The following is a 17,963-nucleotide window of genomic DNA, read 5'->3' as shown; positions in this document are numbered from 1 at the left end:
TGGCCTTTGTGGCTCAAGTTAAAGCCAGGGCTTCACACTTCACACCTGGGCGGGAGGGGGGAGACGCGGGAGACGCTAATCTGGAAAGCACCCTGGAGATGCTGCCAGGAAGTGAACCCAAGACTTTCTGCATGGAAGTCTAGAAATGTCCTTCCACTGAGCTATGGTCCCAATTGCCCCCTTGGCTAAGCAGGCTCCACCCCGGTTTGCATTTGAATGGGAGACCACATGTGTGAGCACTATGAGATATTCCCCTTAGGGAATGGGGCCGCTCTGGGAAGAGCACCTGCATGTTTGCATGTAGAAGGTTCCAAGTTTCCTCTCTGGCATCTCCAAGATAGGGCTGAGAGAGATTCCTGCCTGCAACCTTGGAGAAGCCGCTGCCAGTCTGGGTAGACAATACTGAGCTAGGCAGACCAATGGTTTGACTCAGTATATGGCAGCTTCCTATGTTCACTACCCCAGGACCTGCTCCCCTCCCCTCCGGGAGCCTTCTGTCTCAAGCAGGCTTGCTTTCTATATCTCCATCAGTGGGGTCCCGGCTTTTATTCCGGAACAGAACCCCCAAGGATCCTTTTTCCTCCCCTGTAAATGGTGACTGACAGCCTAACTATCAAAACACCCACATAACTGCACACTGCACTGTGTCGATCGAGAAGTGGGCGAAAACAAGAACGGGCTAAGAGTGGTGCTCTCAGAGAAATGGAGTATGCCGTTCCAAACAAATAGCGAGCAGTTAGTAAAACAATTTGTATGAGAGGGTGGGAGAGAAATGAAAAATGCTTCTGTGAGAGGTACTGCACAGGAAAGGGTTGCTTCGTTGGATTAAATGGACGTAGAGCGAAGCAGCAGAAGCTGAGATCAACCAAGAAACAACTAGCATATACCAGAAGGTTCTAGAAACATCTAGAAAACAATCACGGGATGCAGCATTTCAACGCCCTGCTGAAACATCCAAGTTTTGAGATGCCCCAAACATTCAGCTAGGGAATTAGGCAAACTATACCTCGAAAGAGAGAGCTGGTTCACACCTGCATGCTCCTCAGGTGGTCATCGCAACACCATGGGGTGGCCAGCACGTAGGGGTGTGCATGAACCCAAACACGCAGTTCGACTCAAATCCGAGTCGAATTTAAGCCGAAGCGCATGCTGCCGGGATGGTTCAGTCGAAGCGACCGGCCAGTCTGGTCTGTTTGATCGAACTGGTTCAACAGTTCAGCGGCTAATACTTATAAAGGGGAAGCCCAGTTAGGATTCCCCTTTACAAGTACAGGGTGGGGGTCCTGGCAGGAGGGGCCCTGTGAAGGGGCGGCAAGAGAGGTAGTTAAAAATGTTTTCTTACCACCCAGCACAGCTGTCAGTGCCGGCATTCACCCTCCTTGGGTAGCCCATATCTGAAGTGTGCGAACCTCCCTCTTTTACCAAGCCAACCACACGGCAGCAGCTCAGCTCCAGCGCCAAGCTGGTCTTCCAGAACCAGGCTCGTTTCAAATCGCCGAAGCAGCCCGGTTCGAGGAGAACCGGTCCGGTTCGAGGAGAACCGGTTTGGTGTCCAACTGTTCATGCATACCCCTACCGGCATGTGTGAATGAGCCATGACCCATCAAATGCATTCAGCAGAACTTCTAATGTATCAAACACACAATTCGTCAATTCACATGACCATTTGGGGGTGGGTAGGAGCCCAGGCGAAATGTTCTCCTGTACGCAACACACGGACATCACCTCTGTCTGGGTCTGCAAATCCAGAAGACACACAAGCACAGCTGAACCCGTTGCTGAACTCAGCAGCTGCAAGGCCCTTGACTCCATGGTCAGTCCTCCATCTGCCTTCCCAGCATGCTTTGCGCTGCCAGAAGACTGGAAAAGCTTCATGACCAGTGTTTCCGCCAACAGAGATACCCAGATGTTGTTGACTACAACTCCCAGAATCCCCAGTTGCAATGGCTTTTGCTTGGGGATTATGGGAGTTGAAGTCAACAATGTCTGGGAATCCCTGTTAGAGGGAACACTGTTCATGACATCTGTGGTTACCCTTCCACTGTCCACTAAGGAGCAGGAGGCGGGTGCAGCCCTTCCAAAGCTCTTCTCACCTCAGGATCATAGAGTGTGCTTTGCAGGCAAGTGTATCCGCTGAGTCTCAACAGCTGCTGTAGCCACAGATCTCTATGGTTTCTGTGCAGGGGAGAGCTTGCTGGGTGCTGTTTGACCGGGTAGAAGAGGCGCGAGGGTTCTCATGATAAAAGGGTCAGAGAAGGAGGTCTCTCCTATCCTCCACCCTTGGTTAAAAGCTGGGTAACCCAGCTTGGAGCAACCTGGGTCAACCTGAGTTCCCTCCCTGGCAGCATCTCCAAGGTAGGGCTGAGAGAGACTCCTGCCTGCAGCCTTGGAGAAGCCCCTGCCAGTCTGTGAAGACAATATTGAGCTAGATGGACCAATGGTCTGACTCGGTATCTGGCAGCAGCCTATGTTCTTAATCTCTACTATTCAATGGTTTCAAATCGATTCAATTCGAGATGAAAATTTCATGCAAATCCCTACACTCATAGTTCCTTCAAATTCCTGCTTAAAGCTTTTCCGATGAAACCTTTGGAATGCCTTACTGTGACTAAGCTCAAGTACATGTAAAATTCCCCGCTTCTATTTCTTTCTCCTTCCTCTACTTCTGCATTGTGGCAAAATGTAGATTGTAAGCCCCTCGGGCCAGGGATCTCCTCGGGAGGAGAACTAGCCTTGTGGTAGCAAGCATGACTTGTCCCTTTAGCTAAGCAGGGTCTGCCCTGGTTGCATATGAATGGGAGACTAGAAGTGTGAGCACTATCAGATATTCCCCTCAGGGGATGGAGCCTCTTTGGGAAGAGTAGAAGGTTCCAAGTTCCCTCCCTGGCTTCTCCAAGATCAGGCGGAGAGAGGTTCCTGCCTGCAACCTTGGAGAAGCTGCTGCCAGTTTGTGTAGACAATATTCAGCATGCCCAATGTTCTGACTCAGCATATGGCAGGTTCCTATGTTCTCTCATTATTTTGTACTCTGCCCTGTACATGGATGATGCTATATAAATATGTGGGGAATAAACACAATAAATAAAGTGCTCTCTGGGCACATGTGTTACCGACATAGAACATAGGAGGCTGCCTTCTACTTCCCCATCCCCTAAGGGGAATATCTTGCGGTGCTGCTCACACATGTAGTCTCCCAATCAAATGTAAACCAGGGTGGACCCTGCTTAGCAAAGGGGACAAAGCATGCTTGCTTGTACAAGACTCTGGAATCAACCAGCTCACCTGAACGGTTCCTGCAGGCGACAAGGTTGCAACTTTCTTTGGAAAAGAACAGGCTGTCAAGAATAAAACTTATTATTTAAACCCAGAAATCCATCCACACAGAATGGCAGCTGCTTGGAAAAAATATATATATTTGCCATTCACAGCAGAACATCTGTCAGAACTTAATGTCTTTAAGACAGAGGAGATTCTCTACCTCAGGCAGACAGCTGGAGGACAACACATCTACATGGCCTTAATTTAAAAAATGGCTAAATGCATCAACAACAGAGCAACCATTAAACGAAGAGGGAAGCAGGGATGCAGAGCACCAAGGATGGTCTTGATGAGACTGATTACATTTCTTTCCTCTTTCTGCACTATTATTCAACGGTGATGAATGAGATATAGATCAAACCTACAGCTATTGGAGATGATGCATATCCGCAATTACTTCAAAAGTTACTCCTGCATCAACAGAGGTGTATGCAGGCTCACTCACCCCTTAGCAAGACCCAATCTCCCTTTGGTACCTCACACATAAACATGCATGGACAGAATCAGAAAAGTCTTTTCTTTCGCTTCCCATTGGTTATTTTACACACACACACACACACACACACACACACACACACACACACACCCTCTTAATGGCTTCAGCCAAGAGTATCTAAGAGAACGCCTTCTTCTTTATGAGCCCCGTTGCCAACCAAGATCATCAGAAGAGGTCCGTTTGCAGTTACAACAGCCACCTAATGGTGCAGTGGGGAAATGACTTGACTAGCAAGCCAGAGGTTGCCAGTTCGAATCCCCACTGGCATGTTTCTCAGACTATAGGAAACAGCTATACCGGGCAGCAGCGATATAGGAAGATGCTGAAAGGCATCATCTCATACTGTGTGGGAAGAGGCAGTGGTCAACCCCTCTTGTATTCTACCAAAGACAACCACAGGGCTCTGTGGGCGCCAGGAGTTGATTTGCATTTGAATGGGAGACTACATGCGTGAATGCTGTCAGAGATTCCCCTGAGAGGGATGGGGCTGCTCTGGGAAAAGCACCTGCTTGCTTGCATGCAGAAGGTTCCAAGTTTTCTTCCTGGCATCTCCAAGATAGGGCCAAGAGAGACACTCCTGCCTTCAGCCTTTGAGAAGCTGCTGCCTGTCTGTGTAGACAATCCCGAACTAGATGGACCAAGGGTCTGACTCCATAGAAGGCAGCTTCCTCTGTCCCTGTCTCTATCCAGTTCCCGAAAGCAGGCTGGATTTGGACAAGCCACATTTTGCAAAGCTGCCATTTCTGAACACTCTTCAAGGGCAGCCCCACGCAGAGTGCCTTACAGCAGCCAAGCTTCCTAGCTGGCTGGGAGACGTGTTCCTCCTGGGTTAGAGCCCCATGCAGCGAGAAGATCAAATCGGTCGTCATAGACATGCCCAGGAAGAAAAGCTGCACCACCACCTGGGTATGTCTATGAGGACCGATTTGATCTGCTCACCGCACAGGGCTCTAACCCAGGAGGAACACATCTCCCAGCTGTTGCCTTTCCAGACTTTATCTGTTTTCCATCCACGGAAAACAGCTGGTTTATATTGCCCTCGACAGCACGAGTCACCAAGTGAGAGCCCACGCCTGCTTTTCAGATGTTACAAAATCCGTTCCAATTAGCTAAAACACAAAATACCACCCAAGCCGAAGGGAGGGGCACTAGCAGCATTTATCCATCGTTGGTCATGCAGTCTGGAAAAGCAGAGAGGAAGAGCTACAACTCCATCACGCAGTTAAGGAGAGTCGACATAAATCCTCAAGGTAGAAATCCGATATATCTCAGACTTTTATTTCTCCTTTATTTAAGATCTCAATCTCTTCCTCCCTCCCTCCCGGTGGCCGTGTGAATAAGCCCTGTATATAATAGGGCCCAACTCTCCCTTCCTGCCATAAACATGTTTATAGCTTTCTTGAGAAGCAGCTGGGCTGCGAGTATATTTCAGGTTGTAAAAAGGTAAAGTGTGCCGTCAAGTCGATTTCAGCTCCTGGCGCCCACAGAGCCTTGTGGTTCTCTTTGGCAGAATACAGGAGGGGCTGACCATTGCCTCCACCCGCGCAGTCTGAGATGATGCCTTTCAGCATCTCCCTATATCACTGCTGCCCGATATATTATTATTATTACATTTATATCCCGCTCTTCCTCCAAGGAGCCCAGAGCGCTGTACTCCATACTTGAGTTTCTCTTTCACAACAACCCTGTGAAGTAGGTTAGGCTGAGAGAGAAGTGACTGGCCCAGAGTCGCCCAGCTAGTTTCATGGCTGAATGGGGATTTGAACTCGGGTCTCCCCGGTCCTAGTCCAGCACTCTAACCACTACACCACGCTGGCTCTCGATATAGTACCAGAGGGGATTTGAACCGGCAACCTTCTGCTTGTTAGTCAAGCATTTCCCTGCTGTGCCACTTAAGGTGATTTCAGGTTGTAGAATTAGTGAATTACTTTTGAAAGGAGGGTGGGATTCTTGTTTCACACTGTAGCTATTTCTGTCTGACTTTCGTACTGGATTGGGCAACTCCTCCCTCCCCCACACAGCAAATCGCCAAATATCCATGTGCAACTGTCCACCAAAAAGCTTCGGGCCTTCATTTCAACTCCTGCAGCTTGAAGCATCACAAAATACATGCCAGGGAGGGAGGCACTGTCTGATGTTAAAAACAGGTTTATCAAGTCCCCTGCTAAATGAGCAAAGAGGCACCTTCTTAAAGTGGCGGTTCTCTTGATTTAGCAGGAGGAGAGCAACTGGCCCTATCCATCCCCAGCACAGCATCCCTCCAATGGCTGTCGCTGGTGTCTACCTTATGTTTCTTTTTTAGACTGTGAGCCCTTTAGGGACAAGCAGTGTTCTCTCTAACAGGGATTCCCAGATGTTGTTGACTACAACTTCCATAATCCCCTGCCAGTGACCATTGCTGCTGGGGATGCTGGGAGTTGTAGTGAATAATATCTGGGAATCCGTGTAAGAGAGAATAGTGGGGACAAGGAGCCATTTTAATTATTTAGTTATTTATATCTATGTAAACTGCTTTGGGAACTTTTGTTGAAAAAGCAGCATATAAATATTTATCGTATTCGTATAGTAAATTTGACATTCATTGGGTCCCTATGTGTGCTGCATTCTAGGTGGCTACCCTGCCCCTCTACAACTCTTTCCAGCACTGCATCTAACAATAAATAAATACAATTCTAAACATTTAGATCCTAATGGCTCTATAGTCCAGGTGTGTCTATCTCATCTCTCCTAAATTCAAGACAATTTGCAACATTTGCAAATGAAAAAGCACGTGTCTGGCTGGCTATGGAGAAGAAGAACAGCTCCCAGGTGAAGACGTTTCTGTGAACTGGAAGAGTTCAAGACGAAGGAAGACATGCATTCAAGGGAGGACAACTAACATCTATCCATTTTACATACGCATCTTTTTACTTGTAGATGCAGATTGGCAGACATTCTAAGGGCAAAGAAAGGTATGTGTTATTTTTATAGAAACAGCAGATTCTCGTTTTCGGTGGGTTCTCCTATCACGGTTCCAGCTATTCGTGTACGGGTCATAAGGACTCAGTTTCCCTTTTCGCAGGGGTAATTTCAGCCATTTTCTCCAATCTGTGGTTCCTGTGTGACCAGAAATGACAACATTTCCTGCCTAGAGCCGTTTTACTGCTCTTTACTAGGGATGCACAGAAACTGAGGTCCGAACTGGTTGGGCGCCACAGGGAGGGTAGCGGTGAGCAGGATCTTTTAAAAAAAAGAAAAGAGGAGAGCAGATCTCTACCTGCTCTCTGCCGCCACATGCAGCTTGCTGTTACGATGGTGCTCCCTCCAAGAACACACATGACCTCTGCACATGTGCTCCCCTCTCCATGGCGCCGAACCGGTTCGGACCTCCATGTGGCTCTGAACTGGTTCGAGCCTTTTCCAAACCGGTTTGGTGCCCAATTAGTGCACGAACCTCAGTAACCTACTCTTTACCACACACAAAAAGATTTTGGGAGGTGAAAAAAAATCAGATGATTTCAGGGTGGGGAAAACACCCCGTGGTTTCCATTTTCATGATGATAGGCATGAATGGAACCCCTATGAAAAATGAGGGTCTCCTGTTCATCTTCTTTATTAATATATAATCATATGTTGCAGGACAGACCTGTCCATCTTCAGCCCTCCAGCAGTTTTTGGACAACAACCCCCATAATCCCTGACTCTTGACCCAGTTGGTGGGGAATGATGGGAGTTGTAGTCCAACCACAGCCAGAGGGCCGAAGTTGTGCAGCCTATTCTAAGGTGTTCCAAGTGATAATTTCAAGAGGGACAACCAAATTAGTCCGTTGCAGGGGCAGGGACACAAAAGGAGACCAGCAAAAGCTGAAAAACTAAGGCATTTATTACAGCTCCAGCTTTCAAAATGAAACCAGCTCTAGCCCAAAGAAGCTGATGATCAAGCCCAGGGATGGAGCTGTGGCTCAGTTGCAGAGCATCTGCTTTGCACACAATCCCTGGCATTGCCAGGTAAGGCTGGGAGGAGAGCTGCATATAGGGAAGAGAGCTGGTCTGGTGGTAGCAAGCATGAATTGCCCCCTTTGCTAAGCAGGGTCCACCCTGGTTTGCATCTGAATGGGAGACTAGAAGGGTCAGCTCTGTAAGACATTCCCCTGAGGAGATGAAGCCGCTAGCGGAAGAGAAGAAGGTTCCAAATTCTCTCCCTCGCATCTCCAAGATAGGGCTGAGAGAGACTCCTGCCCGCAACCTTGCAGAAGCCGCTGCCAGTCTGGGTAGACAATACTTTTTTTTTGGCCTTATACTTTTTTATTCAATTTTCACAACACAAAAGGACAAACAGAAATGATACAAGCACTCACAAACACACATAATAAAGACTTCCATCTCATCATTGGAACAAGTGTTGTTAACAATAACCGGATCTTGCCTATAGATTAAACATTCTCTCCCCAATAGTTCATATAGAAAACAGCTTTGGGGTGTTTTTGAAACATTTGCTGTTAGCCCTCAAAAGCCTGACAAAAATCCATTTTTAAATAGACAAGAAGAGGGTCCCATTCTTTTTTTAAATCTTCAAATTTATTTGAAGTGATGTTAAGTAGTGATGTTAATTTCGCCATTTCTGCCAATTCTAGTACTTTAAGAATCCAATCCTCAGCACGCCTGATGCATATAATTTCAGCAGAGGACTGGTTTCAACATTTTTTCTGCTATTTATAGCTGTGCTCAGAGTGAGCCCACAATAGAACATATCGATATTGATATATTACCAAACTCGGCCAGCTGTTAACGGAATTAAGAGTGTAAACAGCTGGACAATGTTTTGACTTCTGGGAATGTTCCCGGAAAGGACATGGTCCCCCCCGAGGTATGAAACCCTGGCCTGCCTAGGCTTTTAAGTTGTTTGGGGGTATTGTGATTGGTTTCAAATGGTTTTTAAATGGTTTTTCTCTGGTTTTAAGTAGTGTGTTTTAGAGGGTGTTGTTTTATGTCTTTTTAAACTTGTTGTGGACTGCCCAGAGCCTTTGGATGAGGGCAGGTCTATAAATGTGATTAACAAACAAACAAACAAACAAACAGGAGCCAAATACACCTTGATCGGGATGTTTGTAGAGATGCTATTATGGTACAGTTTCAAAGTTTTCATTTCGGTACGGCTATTATCAGAAACACAGAAGTTTCTCGCAGTGCCTGGTTAATTTTACTCGCAGATGGGAAGTAACCTGCCTAGGGAGCAAGAGGTTGCTGGTTTGAATCCCTGCTGGTATGTTTCCCAGACTATGGGAAACACCTAAATTGAGCAGAAACAATATAGGATGCTGCTGAAAGGCATCATCTCATACTGTGCGGGAGATGGCAGTGGTAAACCCCTCCTGTATTCTACCAAAGACAACCACAGGGCTCTGTGGGCACCAGGAGTCAACATCGACTCGACGGCACAACTTTACCCTACTTTATCACTAAGGAAGGATTTTTCAACTTTACGCTTTCAAACTATGCCCATGGCATATCTCGAAGGGAGATTCCATAAACTTCTGGTGTTGAAGAAATCCAAACACGAAAATAACTGCTGTCTTGATTAATTGCTGGATGCGTTTCAGCCAAAATGAGGCCTTCTGCAGTGGCATTGCTATGTTGGGACCAACTTTATTGTGTAATCTAATGACCCTTGTACGAAAAGTAAAATTCTTATGCTCTCTAGATAGTATTTGGACTTCAGAATCTACAACAGATCCAGAAGTATGTAGATCCAGAAGACTGTAGATCCAGAATCTACAACAGAAAGGAGCTACTGGATATTGTATGGAATGGACCGATATCACAATATCCGATTATGTCCTAGGCAAGGACATTTCAGTGGAACTGGGGCATATACACTGGGCTACAGAAATCCAATAGTCTGTAACAAGTGAAAAAAAGTCCTGATGAGCAATGTACCAACATAGCTTGACAACTAAAATATTTTGTCTGGCTGATAAACTGTGTCAACATTTCTTCACCCCTGAGTATACATATTGACACTTTTTACTTTGTGCTGATACAGGTTTTATTTTTGAATTAACAAAATTTCTTATACACTTCATTATAGTATGAGTATGTGCTAGGGATTGTCATTCTAAATAATATATGTTTATACGTTAGATATATACATTTGGGTTCTTGTGGATTTCGCTTCGACTTCTTCACACAACAGATATGTAGCTTACAGAACTCATTGCCACGGGATGCCGGAGTGGTCGCTGGCTTAGATAGCTTCAAAGGGAGTTAGTTTTAAAAATGGAGAATAGATCTATTGACCATCTGCTTTTAGCCATGATAGCTAACAGAACCTCCAGGTCCAGAGGTTAGGAATACTAATTGCTGGAAAGGGGGCATGGGGAGAGATAATTATCGCCTTCATGCCTTACTCATTGTTTAAAGACTTGGCTTTTTACCCAGGCTTTTACATGATCGTTTTCTACTGCGGCTTCTCTGTGTTTTTATTTGTTGTATTTGTTGTATTGTTTTTATGCCTGTTTTTATATGTTTTTATACTTTTAACATGATGTTTTTATTGTCTTTTTATTGTATGTTTTTAACTTTTGTAAACCGCCTTGGGGTTATCTTTTTAACGAAAGGCGGTATATAAATGCAAAAATAAATAAATAAATAAATAAATAAATAAATAAATAAATAAATAAATAATTGTGTTGTGCATATTTTGCATTTGCATCTGTCTCATTTGATATAAGGCATCTTCCTGCGTTCTTCTCTTCTCAGTGGCTCCGTTAGGCTGAGAGATAATGGCTTTCCAAGGCCATCTAGTGAATACAACAAGCTGCTATGAGTCAGGTCATCGGTCCATCTAGCTCAGGATTGTCTTCACAGACTGGCAGCAGCTTCTCCAAGGGTGCAGGCAGGAGTCTCTCTCAGCCCTATCTTGGAGATGCTGCCAGGGATTGAACCGGGGACCTTCTGAATGCTAAGCAGATCCTCTACCACTCAGCTATGGATGCTCTTGATGAAGCTTTCTACTGAGTCAGACGCTTGGTCCATCTAGCTCAGTATTGCCTACACTGACTGGCAGCAGCTTCTTCAAGGTTTCAGGCTGGAGTCTTCCCCCCCCAGCCCTACCAGAAGATGCTGCTGGAAATGGAACCTGCAACCTTCTGCATATAGAATCTTCCCCTGGAAAATCGTCTGGTAGCTAAAATATGGCAAGATCGTCCATGGGTCCATCAAGCAAAAACAGCAGGCAAACTGTTTCGTTCAAAATGCAAATAGGAGTTAACCACTCCTCATCAAACGATACTGTGATCCTTTCCCCATATATTATGGATGATCTCACAGATAATAGGAACATAGGAAGCTGCCATATACTGAGTCAGACCACTGGTCCATCTAGCTCAGTATTGTCTACAGAGACTGGCAGCGGCTTCTCCAAGGTTGTAGGCAGGAATCTCTCTCTCAGCCCTATCTTGGAGATGCTTCCAGGGAGGGAACTTGGAACCTCAGAGGCTCTTCGCAGAGCAGCCCCATCCCCTAAGGGCAATATCTTCCAGTGCTCACACATGTAGGCTCCCATTCAAATGCAAACCAGGGTGGACCCTGCTTAGCAAAGGGGACAAGTCATGCTTGCTACCACCAAACCAGTTCTCATTATTTACTCACGTAACCCACCACATATTTGTGGGTGATCATGTACAGCGTTCCTTTCAGGGAGGCCGAGTTGCTTCCCTTCTCCGTGTTTCACCTTTTCACAGCCTCCTATGCGCGGTCACTCTTAACTCACCAATGCTGAGCACCCCCATTGGTTTTCACTGCTGTTCTGGAACAGGGGGGCAAAGCATGTGCAGAGTGCCTATCTAAAAGCACCAATTAACTGCCACTGTCACCACGTCTCACATCTGGAAGGAGAGCTAAAGGGTTTCGGTGCAAAAAGCAGAGCTTCCAGCCTGGATGTTTCTCAGTTTTTGGAACTCAGAACTGACACCAACATGCCACTGGTCCCAAAGTCAGCTGTGTCCCAGGCCCTAACTGGAAGCAGGAACCTGTGAGTTCCAACTGCAGGACAGCGTGGTGCAGTGCTTAGAGTGTTGGACTAGGACTGGGGAGACCCGAGTTCAAATCCCCATTCAGCCATACTTGCTCAGTGACTCTGGGTCAGTCACTTCTCTCAACCTAACCTACCTCACAGGGTTGTTGTGAGAAGACACTTAACTATGTACCCCGCTCTGAGCTCCTTGGAGGAAGCCCGGAATATAGAAATGTTAAATAAATAAATAAATATGAAGTGGTGTAGATGTGTTTATTACACTACATTAAAAAACAAAAAACAAAACACTCCCTGCACCTTCTCCAAGGAGTTCAAAACAATATACATGCTCCCCTTTTATTGTCACAACAACCTTGTGAGGTAGGACAGGCAGAGGGGGAATTAGTGGCCCAACATTGCTTGGTGAGTTTTATGGCCAATTGGATATTTGAACTCGGGTCTCCCCAAACTAATCCAAACACTCTGACCATTAAACCACATTGATAATATGAGTGCATACAAAATACCACTGGCGACTATCAAAGCTATCTTTGCAGAGGCATGGGCTGCACATCCCACCCCATTTCAAGCATTTGAGCTGTTCTCCCCACATTTCACATTTCAGAGTGGGCCTCTGAGCACGTACAGAGTACATTTGCCTCCCAAAGCCCCACAAGCCAACATTACCCCAGCGGAGAGTTGCAAAGCCTTCAAATGCAGACCTGAGTACACACGTAGAGCTCCATATACAGGTACACCAATTCACACATTATACTGAACACAGGTACAGCAGTATACTTCTTATCCAGCCCTGTTCTATACCAGTGCCCATCGTACACAGGTATCGATCTTTATACAGCTATTCACACGTGCTGCTGAATACAGGTACAGAAGTGCACTCCCTATCTGTCCCATGCATTTGAAGGGCTTGTATCCAGGTTCATTTTTAAAATGGACACAGGTATAGTCCTTCACACGAATACTTGTACAAGTGTACAGACATCTGGACGCAGGCACAACGCAATGTCTGAAGAGGGCTTCTGTATCCTGCTTTTCAGGGGGCCCCAAACTCCGGATCACTTTTTAAATGAACACAACGACTACTATTTATACACCTACTACTAATATGCTAAATCATTGTAAACCGCTTAGAGAGCTCCGGCTATAGAGCGGTATAGAAATGTAAGTGCTATTGCTATTGCTATTGCTAATATCTATATACTGCTTTTCCCAAAGTGGTTTACATAGAGAAATAATAAATAAATAAGGTGGCTCCCTGTCCCCAAAGGGCTCAGAATCTAAAAAAGAAACATAAGATAGACACCAGCAACAGCCACTGGAGGGATGCTGTGTTGGGGTTGGATACGGCCAGTTGCTCCCCCGCCCCCCGCTCAATAAAGAGAATCACCACTTGTAAAAGGTGCCTCTTTGCCCAGTTGGCAGGGATCTGCCCAGTTAGCCCTAAAACCATCCACACATATAACCAATGCGCTCCCCTTTTTGATCAGCGCCACAACACCCCTGTGAGGTTGGAGAGGCAGCCAGTGGCCGCCGGCGGCACTCAGTCAGTTTCGTGGCCGACTGGGGCTCCGAGCCTGGCTTCACACCCACAATCACAGGGGCCACTGACTACAAACCCCATCACACACCCCCACCAAAGGCCATGCCAGCTGGGGGGATGATGGGCATTGTAGTCCACAAAATCTGGAAACCCTTCTAACAGGGACTCCTGCCCACAATCCATCCGCATCCAAAAAATCAAGCCATCCACACCACTAACCCCTTATCCAGACACCTGTGCAACGTTGCGCCCCTGACCAGGGCTGCGTCCTCCTCTCTCCCCGACCTCAGAGGCCATTTACTCCCGAGGAAGCCCTGAGCTGACCCACAGTGGGCAAAGTGAGGGGGGGGGCGGGCTCCAGGCAGGCTGCCCGAGGGAGCCGCCGCCGCCACCGCGTCCCTCCCCCGCACAGGCGCGCCTCCCGGGAAGGGGCTTGCAGTAGCCCGCCATACCCCAAGTGCCCGAGCCGGATCCGACTGCCTCGCCGCCGCCGGGAGCCCTCCTTACCCGCCGTGGGAGCCAGCTCGCCGTCGCTCAGCTCCCCGGAATCCGAATCCATGGCGACCCAAACGGAGGAGGAGCAGCAGCAGCCTCGGACGGCTGGCTCAGCAAGAGGCGCAACCGCCGCGCCGTCGCTGGCAGAAGTGCGGAGCCCCGCGGCGCTGGCCGGAGGGAGGGGGCGGACTGGCCCCTCCCCGCCTCGCTCCTCCTCCCCCCGGCGCCGGCCCGGCTTCCCCCACATGCAGCCTCTCCTCCCCACCTCCCCCGGCAAGCGCTTGGCTGCCGGCACGGGCGGAGCCAACGGGGCGGGCGGCGCTTCTCCTGCCGGGGAGGGCTGCTGGAGAAGCTGTCTGCCTGGGCTGACAGCGGCTCCCCTTCGAGCTGTGCTCCAGCCCGGCTGGGTGGCTTTCCCGGCAGCGGCTTGGTTTTTTTCCACGCCGCCACGGCTTGCTGGACCCTGTGAAGGGCGCAGCGAAGAATCTGGTGGCACCCTGAAGACGGCGAACGGGAGCCGAAGCTTGCTTGCTTGCTCGCTCGCTCGGCATCCTAACTAATCCCCGCGAACTGTTATTTGTTATTTCTCTGTGTAAACTGCCCTGAGCCATTTTTTGGAAGGGCGGTATGGAAATCGAATAAATAAATAAAAGAACTGAGCAGAGAAGCACCTCTGAGCAAAGAGACCCCTGCTAACTGAGCCAAGAGACTCCTTTTAAGTGGTGATTCTCTCCTATTTAGCAGGGGGGAGAGCAACTGGCCCTCTCCAACCCCAGCACAGCAGCCCTCCAGTGGCTGTTGCTGGTATCTGCCTTATGTTTCTTCTTTTTGGATTGTATAGGGACAGGGGACCATCTTCTTGATGTTTTATTTATTTTTCTATGGAAACCGCTTTGAGAATTTTGTTGAAGAGCGGTATATAAATATTCGTAGTAGTGGTTTTTAAAGTGGTGATTCTCTTCGTTTAGCAGGGGGAGAGCAACTGGCCCTGTCCATCCCCAGCACAGCATCCCTCCAGTGGTTGTTGCTGGTGGCTCTATCATATGTTTGTTTGTTTGTTTGTTTGTTTATGATATTTTTATACCACCTGATATGTACATCTCTAGGTGGTGTACAAAGATTAAACTATTTAAAAGTCAACACTGATTAAAATAGTCTACACAATAAGAACAATAGCATAAAACAGTTATTAAAACAAATTATTAAAATTATTAATTGTTCAGAACATCGGAAGCTGCCTTCTACTGAGTCAGACTCGTGCTTAGTATTGTCTACACAGACTGGCAGCGGCTTCACCAAGGTTGCAGGCAAGAATCTCTTTCAGCCCTATCTTGGAGATGCTGCCAGGAAGGAAACGAGGAACCTTCTGTAGGCAAGCAGGCAGATGCTCTTCCCAGAGTGGCCCCATCCCCTGGGAAATATCTTACAGTGCTCCCATGTAGTCTCCCATTCAGATGCAAACCAGGGTGGCTCCTGCTTAGCAAAGGGGACAATTCATGCTTGCTAGCACAAGATGATGAAGAAGAGGATGACCAGCAGCAAGGTGGATGGACTCGATTACGACAGCAATGAATGCACCACTGAGAGACCTTCAAGGCCAAGTTGAAGACAGATCATCCTGGAGAGAATCTATCTATGTGGTCGCTAAGGGTCGACACCGACTTGACGGCACTTCATCAATCAATCAGCCATCCACAAGACCAGCTCTCCTTTTTTTTAAAGATTGTGATTGTTTGTTTATATCTATGTAAACTGCTTTGGGAACTTTTGTTGAAAAATGGTATATAAATATTTGTCAATCTTCAGACTAACTTACCTATTGGCATCCTCTCTCTCTCTCTCTCTCTCCTAATCTCTCTATCAATCTCCATCCTACACCCATCTATTCATGTATCTGTCTTCATTCTTACCTATCTATCTATCTCACATTTTTATACCACCTAATATGTATATCTCCAGGCATAAAGTTTTAAAACAGCAGAAAGTTAAAATAGGCAATGAAAACAATGTAAACGTTTTCATTAAAAACCTGGCAGAACAGATGCATCTCCAGAGTTAGGTATCCAGAGATAAGTAAGTTATTCTTTCGTAAATTCAGATGGATGATTGTTAGACTAGGGTTGTGAGTAGACCACAATGTTTTGTAATGTTCTCTTTTTAATAATCACTAATATGTACACACATATGCCTTGCAAGCAAGGTTAACTTGTTATCCTTCTAAATCCATGAAGTCCCTGCCACCATCTATCAATTTGCAGTCTTCAGGGTCCCACAGGATTCTTGGTTGTGGTTCATCAGTTAGACAGATGCATTAAAAAATAACTCCTCTCACATTAAATAAGAGCTAGACATAATCAGATATATGATTCTCATTTTACAAGGAAATGGTCACTGTTTGCATCTCTCTGGAAAAACACATTTAGGGATGATGTACAACTTTAAGTGTTATTTTCTTTAAACTGAATTTTGAATGCTTCAATAGCACTTGATTGATTGATTAAGTGCCGTCGGTATCAACTCTTAGCGACCACATAGATAGATTTTGATAACACTTAATACTTGATAATTTAGTGTTCCATTTTTTCTTCCACTCCGTCCTTACGTGAATTATTTTGTTCGGCTACTGATGAAATTTATCCTGTTTTGGTAACTTTGCTTGAATAATTAATCAACTGGTTTTTAAAAATACACTCACACTCACAACGAAATATGCGTGTTCAACATAATGTCTGAATAGGGCTAAATGACGGACCATCAGCTGTCTCTTGTGATTAATTTGCTAAGATTTTGTTAACTGAGTAAGATCCCTCATTCCTACGGAAACAAATTGTAGGCAGCAAGAGTGACCATCTCTGAGCAGTCCTTCTCTTGGGGAGGGGCAGACGACAGGGATAATGGGTCACACAGGTGTGGCATCTAATAGTGTGACATTCTGGTGGCAAGCTATAATAGCTGCTGGCCATTTAGTTGGACTTTGGGGGCCGCTGGCACTGAGTGGGATGTCTCTCCATAATGGATGCTTTTCTTCTGTAGATATTTTTATTTGGTCTCTTGTTGCCGCATTGGCTTTTTATTTCACTTCCTTCAGTCCAAATATTGCTGTGAGCCTCTTTGAGGCCTTAGGGTGATAAAATGTGCTTTTCAGTATATTTCTACCCTGCTCTTCCATCCCAGGAGACTGGAACAGCGTGCATTGTTTGTCCTCACAACAACCTTGTGAGGTAGGTTAGGCTGAGAGATGAGTGACTGGCCCAAAAGTCACCCAGTAAGTGTTTTGGCTGCACAAAGATCTGAATTCGGATCTCCTTGGTCCTAGTTCAACACTCTGACCACTACACCATGCTGGCTGGCTTGTTTTCTGGGAAGGGGGGCGGGAGAGAGAGAGAGAGAGTTTATAGGCAGTACAAAAGGAAAGAAAAACGTACTGAGCTAACAGCTGTGCCATTTAAAATATAGCCGAAGGCAAATTTTTCATGGAAGACTGAAGACCCACAACAAAGCCTAGGTTTTATGGCTGCACAGGGATTTGAATTCATGTCATCCTGGTCCAATCCTCTAATCACTACATCATGCTAAGATAAGCTCATATAAGCCTAATGATTATAGCTCTTTTCACATGTTACATTCAACACACATACAATCAGTATATGCACATACAGATCTGTAGGCACATACTGTAGGGACACTTCCTAAGCTAACGGCCAGAAGCTGGGTAGGCAGAGAATGTCCAGCCAAGTTTGGGAGCCGTGTGTGCTCCCGATTTTCGGTTGTGTGGAAGCAAGTTAGGAAAAACTGGATAGAAGTGATTGTGTGGAAGCAAGGTAGGAGAGGCTACCCAGGTTCTCCTCCTACCTTGCTTCGACCCAATCACTTCTACCCAGGTTCTCCTCCTACCTTGCTTCCACCCAATCACTTCTACCCAGGTTCTCCTCCTACCTTGCTTCCACCCAATCACTTCTACCCAGGTTCTCCTCCTACCTTGCTTCCACCCAATCACTTCTACTCAGGTTTTCCTCTTACTCTGCTTCCATACAACCAAAGGTTGGGAGCACACATAGCTCCCAAACCCTGGTAGAACACAATTTGTGACTGTGTGAATG

At 46.6% G+C, this 17,963-nt stretch overlaps 1 protein-coding gene across 3 annotated transcripts in view; it reads right to left on the bottom strand.

Annotated features, from left to right (window-relative positions):
- TNFAIP8L3 (TNF alpha induced protein 8 like 3) overlaps positions 1-14,167 on the bottom strand; it is a 57,558-nt gene extending 43,391 nt beyond the window's left edge. Inside the window, exon 1 of one of the 3 annotated variants that reach the window (XM_053272392.1) lies at positions 13,876-14,167. In XM_053272392.1, the coding sequence (XP_053128367.1) occupies positions 13,876-14,110 (235 nt within the window). In that variant the 5' untranslated portion in view covers positions 14,111-14,167. Of the gene's footprint in view, positions 1-13,820 lie in introns of all 3 variants that reach the window. The other 2 variants (XM_053272393.1, XM_053272394.1) reach the window with 2 other exon arrangements.
- Between the last annotated feature and the right edge of the window lie 3,796 nt (positions 14,168-17,963).

Source organism: Hemicordylus capensis, chromosome 10 (genome assembly GCF_027244095.1).
Source record: "Hemicordylus capensis ecotype Gifberg chromosome 10, rHemCap1.1.pri, whole genome shotgun sequence".
In the NCBI taxonomy this organism is placed as follows: Eukaryota; Metazoa; Chordata; class Lepidosauria; order Squamata; family Cordylidae; genus Hemicordylus; species Hemicordylus capensis.
The sequence above is the reverse complement of the archived record's forward strand: the minus strand, read 5'-3'. Positions and strand labels throughout refer to the sequence as shown.